The 27,004-nt window shown below is 47.4% G+C and overlaps 1 protein-coding gene across 2 annotated transcripts in view; it reads right to left on the bottom strand.

Annotated features, from left to right (window-relative positions):
• The window catches only part of GRIK3 (glutamate ionotropic receptor kainate type subunit 3), a 225,830-nt gene that overhangs the window by 21,371 nt on the left and 177,455 nt on the right, over positions 1–27,004 (bottom strand). For both annotated transcript variants that reach the window (XM_034754116.1, XM_034754115.1), the window contains exon 11: positions 9,776–9,999. In XM_034754116.1, the coding sequence (XP_034610007.1) occupies positions 9,776–9,999 (224 nt within the window). The remainder of the gene's footprint in view (positions 1–9,775; positions 10,000–27,004) is intronic.

Below are 27,004 nucleotides of genomic sequence, written 5' to 3'. Positions count from 1 at the left end.
AACCACTGAACGAGCTGCTGACTCAGTGTCCCACAATGCATCAGTGGCCTTGCAAAATCTCCCAGAATGCTCTGGGTCCGACCGATGTGCTAGGAACTGTGGGCTAGGTACTTCAGGCAAGAGTATAAGGAAGGTATATACAAGATGCTCCATTTCAGGCCCTAGCAACCTGGGGAAGTGTAACCCCTCTTCCCTGTCATTGGGTTAGCTCTGCAAAGACTTACTTGCAGCTGAGATGAGCTTAACACAGCAAACACTGGCTGAGCCAGGGGAGGTGCCAGTGGGCTACTTAACAGAAGCACTGTCTACAGCCCCAACAAGTATTCCAGCTTGCAGCTTGGCTCCAGCAAACGCAGACCCGGTGCCGGCAGGTAGGGAATGTAGGAGTCTGTAATTGCACAGGTCTGTTCTCGTGCCCAGCCCATCAGTTGACAGACAAAATCAACAGCATGTCGCCCTGTCGCCTCTCTGCACAGCAGTCACAGCTGAAAGCCCTGCCTAAGATGGATGGGTAAATACAGCTTTTAATGGAACTCACTCAGCCAGGATCCTGAGGGGACTCTCGTCAGGAGAGATGCTAATATTTTTAGAGCTGTTTATTCACTTTGCTAAGAGTCCCAAATTTTGCAGTGATTAAATTAAAGACATAATTGGCATAATTGCTTTTGAACCAGACATATTAATTATTATCAGCTCAGCTTCCTTCAGAAATCCCTGTAGCTTCTGCCTCAAATCCTGCAGCCCAGCGTTTGTATTAGGAGAGGTGTTTAAAAATAACTTGTAGGTCTACACCAGGTACTGTGCTCTTCGGGGAGATGTCCCATTTCGTTTTATTGGGCTTCCTCAATCGGAGAGGGACAGATGTCTTTGGGCGGTTGGGGACAGGGGAATTCAGACTTTAGGCACTGAAAGGAACCTTATAATGGTGCTTTTGCAGAAAGTGGCACACCTTCACCTTTGCACATATAGAACATTAAATATTAAAATTGGAAAATTAAAAACTAGACTGACCAAAGCACTAGAAAATACCCTGTAGGGCAGTGTTTCCCAAACTTGGGATGCCGCTTGTATAGGGAAAGCCCCTGGCGGGCTGGGCCGGTTTGTTTACCTGCCGCGTCCGCAGGTCCAGCCAATCGCGGCTCCCACTGGCCGTGGTTCACTGCTCTATACCAATGGGAGCTGCAGGAAGTGGCACGGGCCAAGGGATGTGCTGGCCGCCGCTTCCAGCAGCTCCCATTGGCCTGGAGCAGCGAACCGCGGCCAGTGGGAGCCGCAATCGGCCAAACCTGCGGACGCGGCAGGTAAACAAACTGGCCCAGCCCGACAGGGGCTTTCCCTACACAAGCGGCATCCCAAGTTTGGGAAACACTGCTGTAGGGAACAATCCTGAATTGCCAGAGGTATGGACTAAATGGGGGCATCACAGGACTTTGTACTTCACAAAATCTTGCAAATTAATTTTGAGTATATTTGTGCCATGCGAGGGATCTGATAGATAAATCCATTCATTCCTCCATGTTGAGAAGTTATTTTTCCCCCTGTTAATGACCTTTATAGTTTTCATCAGAACATTTTCAGTTAATATCCAAAAATGTTGAAGAAATCTGGCAACTGAAAATGAATGATTTCCCCCCCCCCAATGAAAACCCTCCAAAGATCAATGAAAATGGAATTATTATTATTACTACAGGAACATTTGTTTGGTCAGAAATGTTGTGATGAAGAGCTTTGTCCATCTCTGTTCTCCATGTGCCAGTCAGTGCAGTACGTAAATTCCTATTCCGGAGACCACATTCCTTCCCGCATTTTCACTCACATGCATGACTGGCAGCAGCAGTGCAGGGTTCCCTGGCTCTGCCCAACTAAAGTGTCTCAATCCCGACCTGCCAGAGCCACCCTTGGGGGGACATAGATGTCTCCATGACCCATTGAATTGTAGACATCTCTGCTAATACTGCCAACAAAGGTACAAGTGGGAGATTCTTGTGACATGGACCCCAACTGCACTCTCAGCTGAGGGGACGGAGGCTCTTGACTCTGGAGGTCTGTGTTCAATTCCTGGCTCTGCCACAGACCTACTGTGTGACCTTGGGCAAGTTACTTCTTTTCTCTGTGCCTTAGTTTCTTATCTGTCAGATGGGGATAATATTCCATCCTTCCTCTCATTGTTTGCTTGGTCTATTTAGATTGTGAGCTCGTTGGGGCAGGGGCTATCTCTTACCAGTGTTTGCACAACACTCAGCACCCTGCTTTGGTTTGAGCAGTACAATAATACTGGTCTGTCTAGGTATTGATTGGTTTATCCCTTTAGCCATCCTTCTGCTTTAAAAAAAAAATAGAAAGGAAGAAAAAATTGTACTGAAATCAAAGTCAGCTTTAAATACTGCCCATTTCTTTAATGGCCTGGGCTCAAGTGTGCCAGTGCTTTAAACTGAGAGTACATAAAATATAGTGAGCAAGCCAGACCTATTGACTGAAGCCAGAGTTGAAGAATTAGATAAAAACTTTCTCCGGCTGCCAACTGAAAGAATATAAAATGGAAGAGGAATTGGGAAGATCAAATAAGCCCAACAAGATGACACGCTGAAGAACTTCAAGGTATCTGAGTGAGAACCTGGTAGTGCTGCTCAAATTACAGAGAAATATTCAGGAGACTGCAAAGCAGGGGCAGTGACTTCAGTGCTTGAAGGGGACCATGAAAGCAAGAGACACATAATGAAGGCATTGAGGGGTTCATTCCTGGCCTTCTCTCTCGCTGGAACCATAATAAATGGGGGCTGCTAAGGATTCATGAGGGCGCAGGCTTTCCTTCCCCCTCAACCCCCTCCATGTGAGGAACAGGTTTCAAGTGAAATCGTTCATGAGAAAATACAATTTTTTTGGGTCTTTCTTTGCAGGGAGAGTGGGGAAGCATTTCAAAGAAGGCTCAAGTAGAAAGCAAGGATCTATCACAAAGTACTTTGAGGCTAAATTGCATCTCCAGAGAAGTCTCTCATGGGTGGCATGGCCCTTGTTAGGATTAAAATATTTAAAAACCTCTGTGCATGATTCCCTGATTAGCCGTAATATGGGGATCATGTCACTGAGAGCAACAGGTGACCAATAGAAGGGAACAGCCGGCGGCTGCACGGCTGGCTTGGATCTTTGTACACGTGTCACCAGACAAATTACTGCCATGAAGCCATTCTATATCTCTAGCATTTATGGCTCTTTGGGGAGCAGGGTGGTTGGAGGCAGTGGCCCCATCAAGAAGCAGGAAAGACTGATTAAAAGTGATGATGGATCAAATACATCCTTCACCTGCCTCTAAATAGTCCCTGAGTCAGTTTTAAGTGTCATTGACCTACGATAATAGCTTCGACAGAGGCCCCTGGTGCCTAGTCTGGGAGGCGCATGTCTTTGAATTACAGTTTGACTATTTTGACTGTTTTTCTTCTGAGACTAGAACTTCCAGAGGCTTTGCGAGGGTCAGGAACAGGTATTGTTTCCATTATGTCTGGAGACCATAAATAAATCCAGCATTTTTCCCGTGATATCTCTCGCTCTCCATCTGCATCTGTTAAAGGATCATTCCTGTACAACTTTAATCACACTGGATGCTAGAAATTCCTTAAAAGGGCACTAGGGCAGAAGAAAATGGCAGAAGCAGAACCTATTATTAGAAAGAGGAGGCAAGACGGAAACTCTACATTGAAAGGGGCCTCTAAATGATTGCATCCTGTAAGTAACCGGATAGGAAAAATGCCATATTACATTGCAGGCATCATGATGTGACTCAGGCATTAGCTTTGCTACAAATCTGTACATTTTATCAGTGCAAACTAGACCGAAGGAGGCTGGATGGGAAGCTAGGGAACAGCAAGTGATAAATGACATGGAAGAATTGAATGTTAACCCATTTCAATTCCCGGATTTCGGCCATGCAAAGTGAGACCAAACCTGCCACTTCACAATGGGGCCAGGCTTCAAACTTTTCTGGGGCTGAGACCCTCAGCCTGAGGAGATACGGACACTCTGACGGTGGACAGCCAGATTCATTGGAGACTTCAAGAGTTCAAGGTGCTCTGGTACAATCCGGTTGGCAAGCCGAGCTAAATATGGAAGGAGTTCCCTCATCATTCTGGCCCGGGATATGCAGTGCACCGTGAAGTGCATTTGAGCATCCAGAGCGTCCCCTTTGGAATCATCAGGTAGAGTTTAAGAAGGAGCAAATTGCAGCTTGAATTGTGAACGCGCGTCACTCCTGTAATCTCAGCGACCAGACCAGTGACATCTGTCAGCGCTGAATAGAGACGTTACTGGAAATGAAGCAGCACTGATGGCCACGTGCTAATTAACTCTGGTAATTAGGATCCTGATCCTTGCCATTCAGTGATACACGTCGTTATAACATTAATGCAGGACGAGATGACGGGGCGATAGGAATAATATTAACAGCAGCCGGGGCTCTTTCATGTGTAGGTTCAGTTCTGATGGCAGCCCATTCCAGCCAGGAACCAGCCCCTGGATTGCTCCTGGGGGCTGTCTTCGCTCTGTTCAAAAGCAAAACTATTTCTGTGGGTTCCTGAGACAAAAAGGCACTCCAGCCATTTCTCCCCAATGGATAAACCACACCCAGCCACCCCTGCAGCTTTCCAGTCACCCAGCCCAATGTACACAGCCCTATTAGCACTCTGCAGCAACCCTACAATAACAAACCCTACAATAATACTCAGTTCCACCAGCACTTAAGAGCACCCTTTTAGCCAAGACAGCTAAGAAATGCTGGGTAAACTTGGCATAGGGCAGGGTAGCACTGTGGGGGGTTCCACTCTCCCACGTGCTCATTCAGCAGGAGATGCCGCAGGTCATTCTAGCCAAGACCTCCAGAAGAGGTTACTCTGCAATGGGGGGTTTGCCCAGGGAACCGAAGGCAGTCATCAAAGCTGTTCTTTTCTCCCATTTGTCAAAGAGTCAGAAAAAAAATAGAGTTAATGCTGCTAGCCCCATTGCAGGATCTCAGACTGCATCACAGACACGCTGTTACCATTTGACACCTCTTGCTCTCAGTATGCATATGGCCCTCTCACTTGCAGTGCCACACCGGCAAAGCGGGCCTGAGAGGTGCAAGTGGCCTGCCCTAGATCCCAAAGCGGAGCCACAGAGAACACAGGTTTCAGAGCAGCAGCCGTGTTAGTCTGTATCCGCAAAAAGAACAGGAGTACTTGTGGCACCTTAGTTTCTAAGGTGCCACAAGTACTCCTGTTCTTTTTACAGAGAAAACAGCTCTTCAGAGTCCCCCTCCCGTGCTCCGGACACAAGCCCCAACAGATCAGAGCATTCAGATCCTTTCCTATCTATACGTGTCAGAAAACAAGAGAGAACTCCCCACTTCGGAGTGTAGGCACATGCGTGTTTGTGTGTAGCAGATGCTGCAGCCAAAATCCCCCATCCGGATGGTGAACAATTCCCCCTCTAGTGGCAAGCAGGGGCCAGTGCGTGTCACTGGACAATGGAGATCTCAAAACTTTATTCTGTGTGGGACTCCTATCAGCCTTTGTAGCAGACAGCTGCTGAATGCATACGCCCCTGTGGATAACACAGAGGTTCATCAGTGTGCATTTGGGTAAGCAGCCCCATCCATTTTACAATACACCATTTGGCCCAGTGCAAGAATCATTCAGAATTTCCTCTTTATAAAGCTCAACTCCCTAATTCCATTCCACCTGTGGGTGAGCTGGCAGTTCATTTCCAGTTTCCTTTGTGCCTTTCGTCACAGTTCATTGAAAAGGTTTTTCTGTTTTAGGTTTAATCAATACCTTTTAAAATGTCTGGAAAGGAAAAACAGGATGAGCTTTAGGGATTTTTTGCTCCCCACTGTGAAGAAGGAAACGTAAACTCATAAATCTAAAAATGTATTAGAATTCTAATTTCAAACCACACAAGAAATCAAACACAGTCATTATGTCAATAGAGTCCATCTAGCAACGTTCCGCATTGTTAGCAGAGACAGAGAGCAGAGATAATGCTATTACTCATCACAGCGACTACTTCGCTAATCATAATTAGCCTGTGTTCATCTTCCCAGATGAACATCTCATTCCCTGCTAAGTGTCTGGTAGCATCTCTCTCTGGCACTGCAAAACTGCCAAGGAGCTGATCCTGCTCCCAGTGGGATCAATGACAAAACACCCACTGACATCAGGAGGTCCAGAAGAGAGCTGCCGAAGCAAAATTCTGCAGATCTCTAGCACGTTTTTCTGTAGTTCTTCAGCCATGCCACCTAGTGCGGTGAGGCTACCAGTTCCCCCAAGCTAAGGACTGAAGTGCTTTGGTCTAATTAAAGTCTTTGGGCTCAATGTTAGGGGTATAGAGGTGAAAATTAATAGACTGTGATATACAGGAGGTCAGGCTAGATGATCTAATGGTCGCTTCTGGTCTTAAACTATGAAGCTATAAAAGCACTATTGGTAATTCAGCAGCTGGTGTTCTCTTCTCTGGCTCTACCTCCATAGCTCCCCTGCAGTTTCAATTAGATACAGTACTGAATGGAAGATATTCCTGGAAGTGAATGACTGGTGTGTTGTGTTGCTATGTGATACGTACAAGAATCCCCGTGGTACAAATGATATACAGGGATCCTCATCCTCCCATGATTTGCAGCTACCTATGGGATGAAATTCACCAGCTGTTTATTAATTCTCTAATAGGGACTGGCTCATAACATCACCTTGGGATCTGGACCCAAATTTTGTGGCTGGGTCCATGTCTGAATTGTAAATTCCTTGGGTATTATTGAAGGTGGATGGCGTTATATAAACGTACAGCCATTATCATTTGTGACCTCCTGGGCAAGGTTCCCATTGAAGTCAACTGCGGCCCAACATGTGGCGTTAGCATGGGAGTAGAAGCCAGAAACTACTGAGTCCTGATCCCACCTCGGTCAACCTGTGCGACCTCGGACAGGTCTGGAAAATGGTTGGAAAATGGCATTCAATTTTCATGAAAAAAATGTGACTCTCCATCCCCACCAAAAATAAATAAATCTGAATTTCATTTTTTAAAACCAGCTCTGCCTGTTGCCTCATCTGCAAAATGGGGATAAAGCTATGGATAATTATTACCCTTTGTTATTTGCATTGCAGTAACTCTAGGAGTGTCAGTCATGGACCAGAACCCCAATGTGCTAGATGCTGTACAAACAGACAATCCATTTCCTACAGAGCTATAGTTAATGTCTGCAGAGTGACAGGACACTGTGAAGGGTTAGATACACTCTAAGTACTGTCACTTGCTAGAGATTCATTGGGAGGACTGGTAAGGAGAATAGTTCTCATCGTATGACTAAACCTTTTACTTACCCTCCAAGCACCCTGGGCCTAGTTACGTCTTTTGATGTCAGTGGAGTTACCCTTGGTTTACACAAGTGTAAGAAGAATCAGCTGTTTCACCAGCCCAGATGTTCTGGAGAGAACAAATATTCTGCCTGCTAAGCAGAGTTTACTTTGACAACTGCTTTACGTGTAATTAGGGTATTACATGCTAAACCCAGGTAATCGTTTCTAAATGCTGCAGAGAACCCAGGAGGGCTGCAAACTGCAGCAATGCTGGAACATCGGGGTTAATGGAGTCTGGATACTGCAGTTTGATAATTAATCTCTGCTTTGAATATCTGATTGAAATGTCAGTGGATTAGAGGCAGGCTGCTCGTTTTGAAGGACGCTTTAAGGAAAACACCTTTCCATCCATCCTAGGAAGCAATCGGGCACTAAGGCCTCCCCGGAGAGCTGGTGCAGTCCGGGGTGCTAGAGATTTCTCAAGGCGCAAATGACAGTGAGGTCCCTAACTTGCAATGGGACTCGGGCACCGAACTGCTATTTGTCTCAGGCTGGTCTCTGGGACACAGATGGTCAATGACTTCCAAAGGAAATGTAGCCCATCAGGATACTATCGAGAGCTCTTCTAGGTACTGGAAAAAAAACCCACAGCAAACTCCAGCCGCATGGCACCAGGCAGAGTGGCACTTCAAAAGCACAGCCACAATGGAGCAGGCTGCTCTCCACGCGCCCAATTTATGAGCTTTGAAATGATAAACAGCAAAGCATGGCCATAATAGCTCATTTATGTGCTGCATTAAGCACCCCTGAGGACCCCTTCAGACAACCAAAACAAGGCTGTCTCTGTGTCCCATAAATATGGATGAGTGGCAGGCAAAATGGAAGCAAAGCCATTACAAAATGGCTCAATTAAGGATACTAATCAAAAGGCGAGGGAGGGCTAATGGGGACTAGTGCCTCCAAGAGGCACTTCCTGTTGCATGGAAGGCCCACAAGCTTATGTATGGCCCATTGTCCAATGGGAGGGACGCGGACACTTCGCCTGTGCACATTCTGAAGCGGCCCCAGACTGTGCATCTCATCAAACAAAGACTGTATGAAATTAATAACGCATGCAAATGTATGCAAATGTTGCTGCTTTTAAAGATAGGAATGGGTTTTAAACGTGAAGATTAGCGGCATGTTAATTTTGTAACCAGGCACAGTGCCAGGGCCATAGCAACAGGCTTCCCAGTGTTGTGCCAGTGTCTAGACAGTTTGGGGGATCGCTTGCAGAGGGTTCGGCGAGAGAAGGTGAAAGTGATTGAGGCTGTGGGGCGATCTGTGCTCGAGAGAGTGGGACTGGTTAGAGATGAATGAGAGGGGATACGAAAAAGGCCTATTCAGTAATGGACGGCACAGAGAAGATAAATCAGGTGCAACCGTTACACTTCATCTCAACTAGGACACAGTCAATGAAATGGAAAGGCAACAGGCTTCACAATGGCAAAAGGAAATACAAACAAACAAACAAACCCAAACCACATCATTGGCCTGGGGAACTCATTGCCACAGCACATCATTGGGGCCAAGAGGTTAACGTGATTCAAAAGAGGCTTACACATGAGAACACCCACAGCTACTTTTTGTAGGGTAAAAAAAATATCTGAAACGCTATAAACCAATCTCTATCTAATGGGGGGGGGTGAGTAAAGGGGGTAGAAGGAACTGCTATGGGCAGCTAACCCAACATTTTAACTACAAAGTTTCTGGCACCTCCAGGCAGCTGGAACTGGCCAACTGTTGAGACAAGATATTGAGCAAAAGGGGCTGCTCGACTCTGCCAATTCCTGTGTTCCGTGGCTGTTTATTTCCATCGAGAAAAGCAGCAGGCGCTGCTAGGGACCACTGCTAAGAAATCCCACCTTAACTGCATAGCATGGTCAGCCCTAACGCTGATAGGGCATCTTACTGTATAATAACAAACCACCGTGCCTATGAATGACTGACCCTACAGTAACAAACCAGTGGGTAGAGACGTAATCATCAATCCTACAATAACAAAGCCTGCTTATCTCAGTGAGTGATCCTACAGTAAGTAACTCAACCCCATCTCCCAAACAGCAGACCTGATGATCATTTCACTCACAGAGTAAACCAGGAGTAAATTCATTGATTTAACTGGAGCTGCCATGGTGTGAAACCAGTTTAAGTGAGAGCAGAATCAGGCCCTATGAAGTAACCCAACAGTACAATAACAAACCATGTACACTGTCTGAATCATGAGCTGCCCTACAATAATAACCCAGCCCGTCTCTGTGCAATGGAGGAACTGTAATTGAATTCAGGGAAGAACGGGTTTAAGTTGCAGGCTCTTGGGAGTGGGACATCAAGCAGCAAAATGATTCTGAACTCGGCAAAGGGCAGCAAGCGTGATGTGCAGTGGCAGTCTGGAGCCGTGGCATCGGAGCGCCCCTTACCTGGCTATGACAAACAGCACACAGCTGACCCCCAAGTAGGCGAGGAGAATGTACATCCAAATGTCAGGAGACAAGGGGTTGAGGAAGGAAAACACACTGGGATTGGTCCCGTTGGGCTTCCGGTACAGAATGCTGACCCCCAATGTCATGAAAGGCTTGGAGAAGTCTATCGCTTTCTCCCGGACGTGGGTGATCGTGAGAGGAGCAACGGCCAGATCAGCTTTCTGTGCGGCAACACAGAGGGAGAGAGAGACAGAGGGAGAGAGAGAGAGAGAGAAGCCATTAGAAACCAAGGCACTTCCATCCCCAGCTAAGCACACTGCCTCCTCAGACCGGCCACCCTCCTGGGAGCCTGACTTCACGGCGCTCAGGGCAGGGGAGAAGCCTACCGAATGCAGGGAGCAGCAGCAAGCGTTTGGTAAATTCCCTCTGATGTTTATTCCAACTTGGGGCAGGCCTGGCCTCACCCAAAGCAGAAACACACCAGCCCCTCCTCGGCTTCCCCCCCAATCTGAAGACGACGACGATACCAGGATCTTAGGAAGCAGTTTGGGTCTCGATGGATGGAGTTTGGGCTAGCGCCACAGAAATCGGTTTATACCAACTGTGGATCGGCCCAAGGGTTGCAGAGTCAGGGACGTATCAGAACTGAGCAGACGCGAAACATTTAGCGATTTGTTCTTCACGCTTTGACTCAGTTCACCATGAAACTCACCCGGGCCAGTCCACAGGGTCCCGCGCCCACCCTGCTCAGTGACACATCCCGGGGGTGAGGGGGGGTTCGGACAAATCACCAGCACTCAAAGCACAGTCGGCCGAAGGGCTCAAGGCTCAGGGCCAGAGCAGGTTTACCTGGCGACAAGGGGGAGAGACGGAAGGGGGGAGGGAGGAGATGGAAAAAAGCACATAGACATATGGCGGAGATGCTCTTTCCCCCAGTTCGTATACACACGGGCCATTAGTTTATTACTATTCATTTGTATTACAGTAGCACCTGGAGGACCTGACTGACACCAGAGGGAGAGAGAGTCCCTGCCCCCGAGGTTATGCAATATAAACAGCCACGGATGGGAGGGGAAACTGAGGCACCAAGCGCAGCAATGACTTGCCCAGGTTGTCACAGAAGGTCGGTGGGAGAGGCAGGAATAGGGCCCAGGTCTCCCCACCCCAGCCCCGGGCTCTAACCACCCGACCACACAGCCCCTCTGTTAGGGTCACTTGGGTTTGCAGCACATGTTGCCTGGAGACTAGAACCTAAAGCTTGCTAGCTCCACACCAACCCAACCCTGGGCAGGCTCCTTCTCCCGGGGCATGATCCTGTGTGGTGCTGAGCACTATCCAATCCCACTGCAGGTGCCATGCTGAACTGGGCCTAAACCACAGGGCCAAATTCTAATCCTGGCCCCTCCGGGCAGATCAGCTCCAGGATTTTCCTCTTCCTTTGCCTGTGGGATCTGTCAGGAGTACGCAGCTGCTAGAGCAAGAGGAGAAATCTGCCCCCCCCCCCACCCGTGCAGCTTTTCACCCTGGGGAGCCTGGCCTGCCCTCTGGCTGTGTGTCCGTCTAGCCATCACCTACATCTGTCCTGGTTCTCACACCAGTGCCCAGGGAGGCCACACAGAAATCATCATCCTGAATAATAATGGCCATAGCCACTGGGCATCTGGGTCTTGCAGTGCCCAGCCCTTGGCGCGGCAAGCAGCTCACGCAGAGAGAGGGATTTGTGATGCAGCTTCAACTTATTATGCTTCTATTAATCCCAACAAGGCCACAGGGAACTCCTTCCTTTTAATTATTCAGTTTACCCCTTTCCTCCTCCCCCCCACCCCTGCACTCCCTCCCTGGTTCCTGCTTCTTTCTTCAGCCCATTTGTTTTGCCCCTTGGGAGGCTGAGAACCATCATCTTTAGGGAGGGTCTTGGCTCCCATTAATATGGCACGGGGTGGGGGAGGGGGCGTACTGCTGCTCAGAAGCCCCCGTGAGCCTGCTTAGCTACTGTTTTCCTCCTCGCTGGGTGTAGGCAGGGCTACAATGCTCACGGGATGGCTCGTTATGGCTTCCCTGAGCAGGGTCCCCTCTGAGCCTGCAAAGTGTGTGTGGGTGGACTTGGGGGCAGAGATGGGGGGGTTCCACTTATGCTGGTGCCCCATGAGTTGTAAGTCCTTCTAGGGAGTCTAGCCGGGGATGAGATGCTTCCCCAGAAGATATCTGCACCCTGATCTGCATTCAGGGCCTGGGTCAAAGTCCCCTGAAGTCAACGAGATTCCTACTATCTACAATGGGGTTTGGATCAGGCTTGGACCATACATTAACCATGCAGATCCCAGGGGGCAGGCAGAGGGTGAGGTGGGCAGGTCTTGTGGTAATTATAAATACCTTCCATGGATAAAAAGAAATGCAGTTGGATGGTGCAGAACCTACTTAATGCATTGGGTCAGGGTCTGTATGAGGTGACACTGGTATAAATTCATTACCCTCAAGGAAGTGGCTTCAGATGTATGCCAGCGTATCGGCAGGCAGAATTTGGTCCACCTTGTTTAATAATTACAATCTATAACTTTACTGCGTAGCTCTTCTGTTGATCCTAGGTACATAAACACTGTGCTTACCAGCGGGAGAGGTTCTGTTCTGAGGGGGTTTGACCCAGCTGTGATCTGCCCAGGAATGAGTATGCATTTTTAATAGACTTCATTATAGATCCAGAGACAATGTATTTTAAAATGTCCTAACCCGTGGCTGTGACCTTGCCTCCTGCAGCAACACTTAACAACCAGAGATTTCAGCATGCTGCAAATGCCATCCTACATAGAAAGCGTATTTTTTGGCCTTCGTTTCAATGTTGCTTCAAGTACAGAATGTCACAGAGGGAGGCCATCCCAGAAATTAAGGAGCAGGAAGTAATATTCTAGCAGCATGAGGTAGAGTGTTCATTTTCTTTCCCCACAGTCGACTTCACGGTGAAACTTGATAGGCTCTCCGTGGACACCCCAGAGAGTCGAAGAAGTACCAGAGCTCTAGGATGTTGGGGGGCGTGTCTCAGTGCTGAGTGTGAATGAAGGAGGGGACATTTTGTACTATGCTTCTGTTCCTCACATCTCATGTCTTACTGCAAACACCCCCAGTGATAGGCTTCTGCTAATTCTGCGTGAAACTCAGAGCACATGGCCTAGGCACCCCCTAGTATGTAAGTGGGGCTTCACAGGGGTCACATCTCTTCTGCTGGATTTCTGCACAGAGGAACTTTCACCTGAATGTGGGTACTTATAGTTTCAGTGATTGGACAGGCTGGTTTGGCAAAGCCCTAACCTTTTCTATGGGTCTGTTTGGGGTAGCATGCGTTACTCCTTGTACCTGCGTTTAGAGTTCAGGCAGGCACATTTAAAACAAATATAAATAACTACAGTTAAGCCAGTTGGCTGAATGGCCGCTAGGGAATGGCAAATCAGTTCAAATCAAATACAAACCAGCCCTGAAGCTCCAACCAAATGGAAATGGAAGCTTTGTCCAGGGCTCAGAACAGTCTCTTATTGGTTTATTTTTGATGCTGTCCACCTCCCTCTTTCCTGGTTTTTGACTTGAAGCAGAAATACCAGTATGCCACACAAATGGCCGTTCCTGCGATATCTCCGGCTTGTCTTAGGCCACAAGCTTTGTGGGCGGGGCCCCTCTCTATATGTATGTATAGCACCTAACATAATGGGGCTCCAGAAGGCCTCTAGGCACTACTGTCATACAAATAATGGTAATAAACAATGAGAAGAGAGATTTTCAGAAGTACCTAAGGGGATCAGGAGCACAAATTGCACTGAATTATAGTCTAGCTCAAGGATCGGCAACCTTTGGCACGCGGCCCATCAGGGAAAGCTGCTGGCCGGCTGGGACAGTTTGTTTACCTGCAGCATCCGCTGGTTCGGCCGATCACAGCTCCCACTGGCCGCGGTTCGCTGCTCCAGGCCAATAGGAGCTGCTGGAAGTAGCGCGGGCCGAGGGATGTGCTGGCCGCCACTTCCCGCAGCCCCCATTAGCCTGGAACAGCGAACCGCGGCTAGTGGGAGCTGCAATCGGCTCAACCTGCAGACGCTGTAAGGAAACAAACCGTCCAGGCCCACCAGTGGTTTTTCCTGATGGGCTGCGTGCCAAGGTTGCCGATCCCTGGTCTAGCTGAGCTCAAAGGTCAGGAGGCCCCGTGGCAAACAGTCCAGCATGAAGCCAGAGAAGTGTTTAGTTCAACATCTCAGAACTTGGGACAGGTTCAGAGTTTTGGTGAATTTTGTTTCCTTTGGACTCCTTTTGTCTCAGCCTCAAAAAGAGGGTGAAGTTTGAAATCTTTATCCATCCACCAAGACCGAGGATGAAACCAGCAAACTCCACCTGCTACTTAAGCAGGATTTGAACTCTGGTCCTGGCAGTTTAAGGAAATCTGTTGCCATGTCAACAACCCAGTTCACTCAACAGAGGTAAATGCATCATGTGCCCAAGATACACACTCAACCTTTTTCTCGTCTAGTCTATCTAGGTTCCTAGACCACACTCATCACCCTAGTATCTGCGCATAGGGAGTCACTAGTGCATCAAGCAACATTACTAACATCTGTTGCACCAATGTGGAAACTCGGGCACACGGAGGTTGCAACAAGGCACTGCCAGAGCTGCCTCAAAGTGCTGGTGGAACAATCTCCATTCTCCGACAGGCAGTTTACTTTCCCGGACACGCTTTAGGGTCATTTGTAACAGCTGAAAGCAGTGTTTATGTCTGAGTATAAAATATCATGTATCCAACATTTCCACAGCTTCTGACAGAGCTCACCAAAATCCAAAGCTTTTACAACCAATTTTTCATCATGTGCAAAACCGGCTACAACCCCAGTGGCACATGTAACCCAGGTTATTTAGGCACACATGGTCACATCCTTCCTCATCCTTAACACGATTTCTTGATGCAGTCTGGCATTGCCCTGGCTTTTCACTTCTTTTCCCTGTCAGACTGAGTAGGACAGACCCAATGGGTATCCTTAAAACCACTCTCCTGCACAGCTTTGCTGGCCAGCAATGAACAGGTGCCTGGCAACAAGAAATTCACCCAGCAAGTTTAAGCCCTGCAGGTAGAAACTGCAAAACATTCAGCTGCTCTGGATGACTAATGATAGCATTTCAAGGGTGCGCCAGACACCACAATCCTTGAGGCATCTCTGTCATGTGGAAACTGAGCACATACGCTGCTGTAAAACCCACCAATGGGAAACACAGCTGTCCCGGGGGAGGGAACATGTTCTACCCTACCTCACTGGACACGTGCTTCAGCTCTAACAGACCATCCTGGGCAGCATCCAGTAAAAAGTCTTATAAATGCAATCACAGATCAACTTCGTTTGTATGACTGTAACACTGCACGCTCCTCAGGGAAAGTGCTGTGTCTCTGACTTGACTTCGGTCTTGTTCAATGTCGTGCACACATAAGAGATCCATCTGATTTATTATTTATCCCGTATTTTTTGCCCAGCATTTGCTTTTAGAAATTATGAAACCACATTAACCATTGGAGCAACTTACCTAAGGATGCTGTGGATTCGCCAGCACTGGAAATCTTTCAATCAATTAGGATGTCTATCTGAGCCAGACTTTATGGGCTCAAAGCAGGCGTCACGGGGGGCGAGGGGTTCTGTGGTCTGTGTTATCGGGAGTTCAGAATAATAATCCCTTCTGGCCTTAAAAAAATCTATGAAAATTCCCAATGAAATCGTTTCAAAGATGGGGATTTAGGGAATTATTTCCCTCTAGATGGGGACTCCCTCATGATCCTCTATGGAAATAAACAGGTCCCTGCTCCAAACCACAGAGGTGCTGGAGCTTCTCAACAAAACTGTTGTCAGAATTTTTTAATATGGGCAAAACTATTTCCCCCAGCCTTGTTATGGGCAATGGCCAAGCCATTTTTGCTGAAGTGTCCCAAACAATGTCAGCCTGAAGCAGACAACCAGCATGGAAATGCTAGCTGTTAATGGTGGTCATGGTAATACAGAGCTGCACTGTGAGATCCTTTCTCATCGATGCAGATTTTTCGGAAGGTGGCTTCTAATTAAGGATTTGCTGATCACAAGGGTCTAAGGCAAAACTAGCAGGGGCAAAGCTTTCATTTGTCGCATTCTGACTTGACAAACCAGGACGTCACTTACAGCCTCTGAATGTTTCATCCAATCACCCCAGAATTTTGCATTGCTGAATAGCAAAAAGGCTTTTTATTATAGCCTCAGAATTATTGCAAGGGCCAGCTGCGCAGGGGCCTTGACTCAGCAAAACCACTTCAACACATTGGGGACTTACGCATCTGCTTAAAGTTAAGCAGATACCTAAGTGCCTTGCTGAATCGGAGCCAAAAGCAGAATTTTGTCCAGCAGACTGAATGCCAAATGAGGAACCTTCCCCCACCCCCAGTCTTTAAAGGGGTGTGAGTCTGCTCTCCTATACACGGATTTTACCCCACTGTGAGCTCAGTGGAGTTAGTCCTGGCTTATACCAGTGCAAGTGGATGGAGAACCAAACTCTGAGCAGAGATATTCGGCTCCTATTAAAATCCTTCGGTCCCCTGCAGATCTCTCAGCTGTGCAAGGGAATGGAGTCAGGGCAGCTCCCAAGCAGCCACTGTCCCCTCACAAGGGTCAGCACAGCCAATGCTCATTAGTCCAGAGCTGAGGCATGTAGCAGCCATTCACAGCCTGTCTGGCAAACATGGGCCCAAGATACATATTTATTCAGGAAAATAGAACACCTCCATGCTTATTTCACCAACCAGAGCTAGGTATTTGCATAAACTAATTATGTGTGCATTGCCTGAGAGACAGGTAAATAATGCATATTTTATTTAATGAATTAATTGTTCTTTTGGTGCCTGACTGACAATGCCAGAGAGTGCAGCTCTCGATTCTTCCTACCAAGGACACATAAAACACGGCCACTACAATGCTTCATCCTCTCCCACCGCTCTGACCCGGTCACTTCTCTTGCCTGGCTCCATCACTGGCTTCTTCTCTCCTCTCGTGGCAAGCTCAATTTGTGCCTTCCCCATCTGTGCCCTGCCTACATCTCTGACCTAGCTTCCTCTCACACTCCCTTGCTGTCCATGCTGCCCAAAGCCTCCCTCTGTTGCCTCCTTCCTCTCCTGTCTGTTCCTCCATGCTGTCCTGTCTGCTTGGCACCATCTCCTTCCTGCTCTTCCTCCAAAACCTGCTTCTTCCATGGGGGTGATGCGCCCCTGAAGACACCTGTCTTGCTCCAAGACTGCACCTGTTGCCAGTGCATGAAGTGCCTGGGTCTGATTCATACCATAAATTCCCTGGGCCAGGGACTGCATCTTCTTCTATTATTTAGTGAGCACCAGAAGCATCAAGGGTCACAACCTGGGCAGTAGCTGCATAAGTTACTCACCCCTATGCTCCTCCCTGCCAATGAGATACAGCTCTGACCTTGGGGAACCAGCCCCACGGGCAAGAGGGGAGTTCCGGCTCTCCTGGAATAGGCTGATCTCACAGGAGGCCCGTTAGGAACAGGACTAAGACAACCAGCTCATTTCACAGAGGCCACCAAAGAACTGAGAGATGATATGCATGGCTGCAGCCTGGAACTGGAAGAGGTCGTTATGCCTTCGAGCACTCCACTCCCCAGTCTCTAGGGTGACCAGATGTCCCAATTTTATAGGGACAGTCCTGTTTTTTGGGTCTTTTTCGTATACAGGCTCCTATTACCCCCCACCCCCTGTCCTGATTTTTCACACTTGCTGTCTGGTCACCCTACCTGACTGCTCAGCGCAGAGCCCTCTGTGAGCGACTGCTCGTTCTGCTTATCTAATCCCTCAGCGCGAGAGCTAATGTTTGAATAGCGGCGAGGTTGTGACCCGAGCCGCCCTGAACGCATTCCACTCCCTGACATCATGTGAGTCTCTGACCCCTCTGGCTCTTAATGGCTGTTCTTACAGCTTCATTTAGACGTCGTGTTTGGCCAGTGAACTTATTTAACCTCAGTGGTGAAGCAAACACAGCCAGGGAGGAGCTCAGCTATGTGCTGTACATGGGAAATGAGCATCATCGCGTCCTACCGGGTTTCTTGCTACTGCAATGGCTCCCTGCTTCTCTTTCCTTAATGGACACGTCCTGTTCTGCAGAGCGCTATCATTGTTTCTAGGGCAGTACAGCCAAGATCCATCCCCACCTGAGATGAGAGCCACATGGTGCTAGGCGCTGTACACACTTATAGAAAGAGACTGTCCCTCCCCTGGAGAGTTTACAATCTAACTAGGCTTTACGGACAAGGGAACCAGAGGCTCAGGGAGGGGAAGAGCCTTGCATAAAGTCCCACAGCAACATGGTGATAGCGGCAGGAATAGAATCTAAGTCTCCAGTCCATAGCCCCATCCACAGGGCCATGCTGCCTTTCCATTGTGTTCACTAGATTTAAAAAGATGAATCCACCTGATTAATGACGCTCCAGCACACACAAAAGGCAGAAGCGCGGTCAGCCAGCTGGAAGCACAGCATTTCCTCCTATTTTATGCCTTCTCCTTAATGCTGAATCCCTGCAGTGTAGAAATAAATATGAAATACACCTCGGGACCAAACAAATGGGTTCTTTCCATTCCTGAGGCAATGGCTTCCGAATGAATTCCCAGCTAACAGGCACTTGAAATAAACAGCCCCCTGGCACCCCGCGCAAAAGCATTAATCAGAACGTGGCCACGTGGTCATAATATGTAATTCCACCAGAATTTACTGTCAATAAATGTCCATTTATTGTGAAAGTGTTAAATCAACTGTTATAAATCGTCCCTGCGGACAGATATTATGTCTCCACTACACTTATCGGTCAGCAGGAATTTCCATTAGAAACCCTATTATTTTTCATGCCGTTCTATTTCCCACATGAAATTTCACACCAAGTGGAAATTTGGCACTTAGTTTCAGCCCAAGAGAAGTTTTATTTTTTTGTATGTGCGTGTGCAAAATTCCAAGAACAACCCATTTTTCTGCTGCTTTTATGTCCGAACAATGCCATGCCCCACAGTCTAGCAACAAGAGAGTTTAAGCTGCAGTTGTCAGACAGCTTGAGTTTTTAAATGAAATGTTATGGATAACTAATCCATAATGTGGGTTTAATTGCATTAGTTGTTGTTGATGTCTGGAGAGAGAGCGAGAGCGAGCGCATGCGCATTGCTGGCGAAAGGAGGTGGATTTGACAGCCATAAGATTCTCTGTTTATCCATAGAACCATGGCACTGAAAGTGTCCACCCCTGCACCATCAGTGCACCCCAAACCTTCCCAAAATGAGCTTTGTTCATGGTCTGAGACCAAGTTCAGTCCCCAGGGGCCAATCCATTCATGGCTTCTCTGCTGAAGCTGCCAACCACGGGGCAATGGTGGTGGTGCTTTAATGTGATGAGAGTCATGTCCGCTTGGAAATGGTCTCAAGGCCACCAAACGCCTTTCACACAGATCATGCTTTTTGTTGTTAGGAGGGATGAAAATCACAGCAAACCCAGCAGGACAGAATGTACAATTTGCATCTCACGGTCGTAGGCTGTTCGCTACAGAACCACCTCTGGGAGATGGAAGGTAGGGTCATGCCATGAGTCGCTTGGGCTGCTGTTGCTGTTACTTGTGCTTAAGGCCAGACTAGAACCAAGCCAATTTTACAAAGGTTTTCAGACGAAGCCTTTACCACCTATGGACAGCCCTGTCTGGAGCCGGGATTTCACATAGCTTCAAAAGAAACAACAAGAGACCATTAAGTAAACAGCCCGAGCTCTGTCATACTCTGGAGTCTGCACCATTGCACTGCAGACTGCTGGGGAAATGACACAATGTGTATAAAGCCCAGACAGACATATAGATAATGATATGATGGTAGCGCGGCTCGTGCACATTCCTTCATTACAGATTTACTGCAGCGAGTGTCCTAACCCCTTCTCCTGAGCATCGCGGCTCTGGCTGCAGCCCCAGAGGAGCTAATTGCCCCAGTTCCAGTCCTTCCCCTCCTCCCTTCCCTGAATTCCCTGGTCTATTCTAGTATCTGGGCATCTTCCATTAGTGCATTAAGCAACATGACTAACATCTCCCTTCTCCTTGGATACCTTTCACAACACACATGGAAGCTCAGCCAGGATGTGGCTTCTCCCATGGGCTCTTCCCCAAAACCACACCGGCTGAATCCCGTCTCTCTGCCTCAGACATTTCCAAGGCAACAGCATTTCCCATCAGTCTCAGTCATTGAAGACACTAAACAATCCTTGTAACATTGCAGCCTCACGCCTCAGGAAGGGGGCGATTCGTCCTGTTCAGAGGGGCCAGGCACACCTAAGTCCTTGGCCTAGGCACCACTAACATCCTACTGAAGCCCTGTGCACCACTTACGGGCTGCACCAGGACATCAGCACAAGACCCGTGCACCCCACGTCTTCTACGCGGGGTGAACGTTACCTTGGGTGCTCAGCGCCTCACAGGATCCTATGGTCCTACCTGACTCATGCTTCTCCCTTGATGCGCCCGCTTCACTGAGAAGGAGGTGGATGTCTGAGATGAAGTTGGGCCAATCCAAGCCCAGGTCTCAGAAGCCTTCACACGATTGGCTTTCAGTGAGCACGGACTCCTAACCTCAGGGTCTCCCCCGGTGCCAATCAACTGCTGTTCCTTCTGTGCATGATTTGCGGATTCTTCTCTGCTGAAGACAGGCCCCATCTGGTTGCACTCAAACAGTTTCCCTGTTTAATGTTTTACATAAACAGTTCTATAAAACGTAACGACCCGCGGATAAAATAAATAATGGCTTTAGATGGGGTTTGGGTAATACTGATAAATCACTCCAAGACAAGCACCCGCCAACCCAGGCCTGCTAGAAAGGAGGATTCAAAGAGCCAGCGGTGGTGCAGCTAAAACATCCCAGAGACCAGCAGCTTTGCTTTGCTTCCCTTCTATAAGTCTTCCAAACGCCTCTTCCCTTGGGCCCAAGTACTTAATTTAAGGCCTGCCAGGCCATGGGACTACTTAGTAGGAAGAGTGTTGCTCAATGAATCTCATGCAACAGACTTGGGATTTCAAAATGATTCAATGGGATATTTTCCCTTCATTGTGGGGCCGTCTCCGTCAATCATGCAGTGTGGCAGCCTGTATGGTGCAGAAACCCAGAGCGATTGTGTGCCGGGAGAGGGGATGCTAAGGCCGGTCTTCCATTAGAACGGTGCCTGCAGCATCAGTATCACACAGACACAAACTGGGCCAGTGCAGCCACACAGACTGCGTCTCTTGCTCCTTCCGAGGGAATTCTGCGAGCTAGAATGAGGCAGCAGGACATGTCCACACCCGAGACAGCAAAACTCAGATGTCACCAGGAGAATTAATGCTGTGAAAGAAACAGCCAAGAGCAGATGCTCTCCAAGTAGTGCCTGACATGCTCTGTTCTTTATTCAGCCTAGAGGGTCAAGTCTGCATCATTAGGGGAGAGTGGCCACTTATCTTCATGTTTCCTGCCTCTTACCCATCTCCAGCACTCTCCCATCGTCACTCTAATGGGATTATGCCTTTAATTATTGTGTTGTTCTGTTTTACAGGGTCTGTTCCAGGAGGTCCCTGAAGTGAAAGCAGCATGAAAGACACTTCAGTGAGTTGGCAAATTAGCATGTCAGATTATTGCATTTTTGGTTTTTAGTGGGGGTATCAAAGGCATGAAGTTACAATATTCCAAAGCATTGCACCACTTTCTGCACATTGTGGAGCAGATTAATGAGCTGATGGCTGAAATAAATTATGAATGGTTATGATCCTATTAATAAACACATTGTACCAGGTTTAACTGACCCTATCGGTATGAGTTAATCAAGGTTAACAAGGTCTCCCATATCAGCTCCTATTATTATTATTTATTTGTATTACCACAGGGCCTCAGAGCCTTGGTCAGGCAGTGCCCTCTTGCCCTGAGGCGATCATACTTTCCAAGATAATGATAAAGTCAGTGGTGGAAAAAGACCATTAGCATTGCCTAATATGAACCAAGAGGAAATTGTGTCTAGTGCAGAGTATGAGAGTGGGAATCAGGATTCCTGTGTCCATTTCCTGGCTCTGCCGCACACCTGCTGTGTAACTTTGGGCAAGTCATCTAACGTTTCCATTAAAAGTACCTTGCAGGGACGCTAATTAATGTTTGCATATTCATATACCCCCTTTTATCTGAAACGTTCACAGCACTTTAAAAATTGTTATTATTTGCACTTACCAGCAGTGTGTCTAAAAAGTCCAGTCAGATTTTAGTCACACTTCCAAACCATATTGTATAAAGTGAGCTGTAATACTTTACCCATTACACTTGCAAAAGAAGTGCAGAGTAGGAGCACGTAGGGTGAGGTCCTAATGCCGCAGGAATACCGGAAGATTCTATAAGATTTAACAGAGCAGGTTTCTATCAAACCTGGGAAACAAAATTGTATTTAGGGAGCACCTAAGTCTCAGCTGCTCTTGGTTCTTCCCTGTACCCCACAATCCAGCCATGCTCCAGCGAAATCCCCTTTCCTGCACTACAGCACAGCAAAGTTTCCTTTAGCTTGTAGGGATTTGCTAATGCAGGGTCCCAGACACAGAGAGGGAAAACACAGGGAAATGTGGGGCACAGGGAAAAATATGGGATGGCTAGGACCCCTCCCACATTCCAGTAGATAGAAATGTAGCTTCGGACAGTCTATTCCATATTCATAGATTCTAAAACCAGAAGAGACCATTGTGATCATCTAGTCCAGGGGTTCCCAAACTGGGCGTCACGAGGTTATTACATAAGGGATCGTAAACTGTCAGCCTCCACTCCAAATCCCACTTTGCCTCCAGCATATATAATGGTGTTAGATATATAAAAAAGTGTTTTCTTAAATGTATAAGGGGGGTTGCACTCAGAGGCTTGCTATGTGAAAGGGGTCACCAGTACAAAAGTTTGAGAATCACTGATCTAGTCTGACCTCCTGCATAGCCCAGGGGAGACTTTCCCTGAATTAGAGCAGATCTTTTAGAAAAACATCCAATCTTGATTTTAAAACATCCAATGATGGCAAATCTACCATAACCCTTGGTGAGTTGTTCCAATGGTTAATTACCCACCTGGTGAAAAACATCTGCCATGTTTCCAGTCTGAATTTGCCTATCTTCAGCTTCCAGCCCTTGGATCTTCTTATGCCTAGGCTGGGATTTCTCAAAATGACTCCACACTAGACTGAGGGCATCATGGAATTCCAGGCCATAATCACACCCCACGCCCTCCCAGTGCCCAGAGCTCTCTCTAACGTTGGAGCTCTGGGGTATGCAGGAACAGAAATAAGGCTCTTTGCATTGTCAGGAATGGCTTTCTCTGAGGATTGAAAATTAGAGGTGACTAGTTGCTGCTCAGTGACTTCTGCCACTGGATAGATTTGGTTTTCTGGAGGGCCTCAGCTCTTGAGAAGCATTTAAGACCAGATCATGCAGTGGAACTCAGGGCAGGGTTTGACCCCTTACGTTAATTTTCACTTTTAATAGAAAACTCAGAATTGTTGTATGGAGGTCCAAAAGTCACAGTGAGTTTATATTGTGCTTCCAAATCATGTACCTTTACCCTCCCTACACTCAGCATGACTTGGCTTTTCAATCTAACCTTGGACTGATCAGAGCTGAAAAATTCATTACAGCCCTGTAATATCTTCCAGAACAAGGACACGATGTGGTTCAGCTGAGAGGTGGTCTGTCTTCTCTCGGCCAATTCTCTCGTCAATTGTCTCTGTCCGGCTTACTTGTTAAGGGATGTTTAGACCTTGTCTGCACTACAGAAGTGTTCTGTGCTAAGATCCATTGGTCCCCTTGCACATCTGTAATATTGTGCGCACGGACAAAAGTGCTCCAGCAGATTACGTGTGCTGCCAACCAAGTAGACTATGAATTTTCAGGGCTAAATCCCTGTTTACTCTGAAGTAGGTTAGTGCCAATTTGGATACACTCTGGCTGAAATGGTTCAAACTAATTTTCCCATTACTGCTGTCCCTTGCAAAACTTCCCAGAATACCCAGCTTCTCAGAGCCGTGCTGCAAATTGTGGGCTACGCATAGCGGGCACTGAAACCCAAAGCACTTAGAATAGTGCTAGTGCAAATGTGCAATGGTCCTTAAACCAGTTCAGCTTCTGGTGCTCAGTCTGGTTGAATACTCTAATGTAGACAAAGTCTTTCAGAGCAGTAACCAGAAGGACCCTGCTGAGAAGACCAAGAACACTTTTTGCCTTGTTGAGTGCCCATGGTCTATGCCTTGTCCTGCCATTCTGAGTGTGAATGGCTGATGTGTGTCAATACCTACTGTAGAAAGTCAAGGATGGTCTCTGACATGGAAACATTCTGACTTGAAGCACAATGTTAAGCAGAGCATATACTGAACTTGGAGGCAAACAACATTTCTGCTGTGAAATACAGTGTCAGTAAGCTGTCTGTCCCCAGGGCAACATTCCTCCTTCCTCATAGGAAATCCAGTCACTCTTTACGGTCGGTATATAAACAGACGTGGCTCATAATTAGAACTCCGCATTAGCTCTATTACCCCATCTCTTGGATCCTTGCAGAAGGAAAATTATTTTCAGATCATTTCTGTGAATAGTTTTGCCAAGGGACCACTAGAATTTTGTCCGGGAAAGGTTGAAGACAATTAGTCAAACCATTTTTTCGTTATGGGTGTTTTCAAGTGACACTTAGTTCTGTATCTAAATATGCTACATATTCAAATTATGTTTCATTGTCCAGCCTCCATTATCTCCTGCCCCACGGCCTGACCTTCTCCAGCAACGTAGGTAACATTAAAAAAAGCCTCAGAACACCTGCTCAGCTGTGTGTGTTGCATTTCAAAGACTGAGGTACCAGACAATTCCATTAGGGTATCATGCAGAACATGCAAAGAGGAAAAGGCTACAGAGCTAGACATCTTGGGTTAGGAGGCACAGACGAAAATAATTGCATAAAAGCACGAGGAGCTGGGCACGGTTAGAAAGCCAAGACACTGTCATTTCTTTTCTCAGTTTTTTTGTATTTAAGGAGTTCTCATCTTGCCAGCTGAAATGAAACAGGATTTTAGTTTCTCTAGCAAAATGAGGACTCTGTAATGTAGACTGACTTCGTAATGTAGACTGCCCAGCATACGGAGGCTACTGTAACCTCCCAAAGCACTAGCCACACAGGAAACCATCATAACTGACAAGGGTCACATTTTGTCCTCTGTGGACTTCACAGGGAGCACAAATATGAAGGCCAGATTTGAATCCAAGAGTTAGCTTATTTCCTGGTAAGCAGTGAGGACACATTCCCTACTGCAGCTACCTTGACATGCCCCTGCTCTACTTTTCACCTCTCCAGTGCTTTCCAGCTGAGGCACTTGAAGCACTTTACAAACATTAAGCCTTGTAGCACCTGTGTGAAGTAGGTAATTATTACCATCTCCATTTTACAGATGGGGGAACTGAAGCACAAACCATGTGAATAAGGTCATCCAGGGAGTCTGAGGCCGATCCAGGAACAGAACCCAGGTCTCTTGACTCCCAATCCTGTGATTAACAACAAGGCAATAGCCTATTAGCTATTCATAGAGAAGCTAATTTACTGACGTGAGTCACCCAGCAACTACATTCCCCTCACATAAGCTACAAGAGTACCGCAGCAGCTATACAAGTTATTTTGCTTAGGCAATGATTTCATATTGGCGCCAGGAACTTCAGAGGTAGTCTAGGAGGCTGAATCACTTGAAATAGATGCAAAATAGCGGTGATGCCAAAACCCCAGAGCTGCTTGTCTCGCTCCCCACACAGTGAGAAACTAGACCCCTTTGTCATCGCCACTTCTCCTAGAGACCCGATTCTGGGAATAAAAGCTTCACAAAAACGCAAGATTTCCTCCGCTGTCCGAGCTGGCTGTAGGGATCACAGCATGCACTGGAAGAAACACGTCTCGTTAGGAAGTTGAGGGACCTCTGGCCATGAGTTGAGGTCTCAGACAATTTGCCTTTCTGGCTGCTTTGGGACTCAGTAAAGCTGCCACTGGAAATGCACTAGCGTTTAATGGGCTCTTTTAAATGGCAGTGGAAGCAAGAACGCAGCTGCTCTGGTTGGTGACGTGGTTTTGTTCCCCCCCACCCCCTTTCTGTGAGTCAGATGATTTTAGAAAATAAGCTGAATTTATAAATAAATTAAATTGTCCCCTGCGCACCTGCTCTCACCCTCTGTTCCACTGAAGGGACATTCCATAAAGCATGAGAGCAGATCATTAGAAGCAGGTAATGCCTCTGGGACTCAAGACTAGAGACGAGCCTAATCATTCACAACTGCCTGTTTGTTACACATGCTAGACAGAGCTGTAATACTGTACAGGATTCATCTGTAGCAGACATTTGGCAGCTCTCGCTTGGAGTAGCACTTATTCACCCCAATGAAATCACTAAGCGTTACTCAGAGGAGTAAAGCTTGCAGGATTCTGGGCCCTTTGCTGATGGGCACACGGTACATCAATGGCAGAATCAGAACCCAGTCCAATGCCCCATCCACTAGAGCATAGGGAAGGAAAGCAAAGTCTTCATGCCTCAATTTCCCTGTCTGTAAACGAGGGACAGTAGCCACTGGGGTGATTTGCAGAAGTGTTGTCGTGAATGCTCGTAAAGCAGTTGGAGGCACTGGGATTAGGTTGCTGGAGAAGTGCTAGATATTATTGTTATATGTTGCAGTAGTGATCATTCCTTCACCTAGGAGGCAGCACAAGGTAGTGCTGCCAGTAAATAAGCATGCCACTAAGCCAGAGAAGTAGAAGATATCATACTTCTGTGCTCACCAGCAATGAAGGAAGCAGCCAGTGAAACAATAAAAATAAATCATGCTGATGTCCTACGGCTTTGGGTCACACATTTAGCCACCCTGAGCTTTAGTGTGAGGTTCACCTGAGTCAAGCCAGATAAGGTGATCTGTTTCTGTAGTCCCCCACAGGGGTTTATTTACTGCATCAGTTTTCTGAATGTACTGCTGAGAAGCGGGAGGGAAAATGGGTGATAGAGCCCAGCTGGGCTTTTCCAGAGGGCGCTGGCTGCTCAGTTTTAATGGGAGTTGGAAACTTAACTCCTTGCTGCCTCTTTGCAAATCCCAGACAGTGTCTGGACAGTTCCCTGGAGCCTTTCCCGCAGAAGGCTGTGAAGGGTGTAAGAGTGCAGGGGAACCACA

The sequence above is a fragment of the Trachemys scripta genome, chromosome 20, assembly GCF_013100865.1.
Source record: "Trachemys scripta elegans isolate TJP31775 chromosome 20, CAS_Tse_1.0, whole genome shotgun sequence".
In the NCBI taxonomy this organism is placed as follows: Eukaryota; Metazoa; Chordata; order Testudines; family Emydidae; genus Trachemys; species Trachemys scripta.
Note: the sequence above shows the minus strand (reverse complement) of the source record. Positions and strands in the feature narration are given on the sequence as shown.